This window comes from Eimeria mitis, genomic scaffold (assembly GCF_000499745.2).
Source record: "Eimeria mitis Houghton genomic scaffold, Emh_scaff1247, whole genome shotgun sequence".
NCBI lineage: Eukaryota > Apicomplexa > Conoidasida > Eucoccidiorida > Eimeriidae > Eimeria > Eimeria mitis.
The window spans coordinates 10,705-11,534 of NW_013568422.1; the positions used below are offsets into that span (position 1 = coordinate 10,705).

At 60.8% G+C, this 830-nt stretch overlaps 1 protein-coding gene across 1 annotated transcript in view; it reads left to right on the forward strand.

Moving 5' to 3' along the window:
- Positions 1–830, forward strand: part of EMH_0032870 (uncharacterized protein) — a gene marked incomplete at both ends in the record, with an annotated part of 1,143 nt that overhangs the window by 199 nt on the left and 114 nt on the right. The window contains 2 exon segments of the mRNA XM_013494680.1: positions 1–767; positions 771–828. Of these exon segments, the coding sequence (XP_013350134.1) occupies positions 1–767; positions 771–828 (825 nt within the window).

Sequence of the window (830 nt, forward strand, 5' to 3'; positions counted from 1 at the left end):
TGCTGCTGCTTTTGCTGCTGCTGCTGCTGCTGCTGCTGTTGCTGCTGCTGCTGCTGCTGCTGCTGCTGCTGCAGGTGGATTTGCTGCGGGAGTTGGATGAGCTGGAGGCGCTTGAGGTGGAGCGGCAGCTGATAGACCCCCCAATTGCTGCTGCAGCAGCAGCAACACAGCAGCAGCTGCAGCAGCTGCAGCAGGAAGATGAGTTGCTGCGGTTGCAGCAGCAGCTACAGCTGCAGCAGCAGCAGCAGCAGCAGCAGCAGCAGCAGCAACATCCTCTCCTTGAGCCGCCTCAACGCTGCTCCCTATGGCAAGGCATAGAAACACATGCACAGCAGCAGCAGCAGCAGCAGCAGCAGCAGCCTGTGCGTGCTGCTGCTGCTGCTGCTGCTCTCCGGCCTACGGGAATGCTGCTCGAGCAGCTGCAGCAGCAGCAGCAGCAGCGACAGCAGCAGCAGCAGCAGCAGCACTTCTCGGGCCTGGGGATGCAGCGGCAAAGTAATCTGCTGCAGCAAAGGATATCAGAAGAGCAGCAGCAGCAGCAGCAGCACCAGCAGCTGCAGCAGCTGCAGCAACTGCAGCAGCAGCAACAGCAGCACAGCAGCAGCAACCTGCTGCTTCAGGAAGATGCGGGTTGGGGTAAGCAGCAGCAAGCAGCGCAGCAGTTCATTCTCCCTCTCTCACCAGCAGCAGCAGCAGCAGCAGCTGCAGCAGCAACAGCTGCAGCAGCAGCTGCTGCTGCAGCTGAACCAGGAGCTTATACGTGCAGCAGNCAGCTGCAGCAGCAACAGCTGCAGCAGCAGCTGCTGCTGCAGCTGAACCAGGAGCTTATA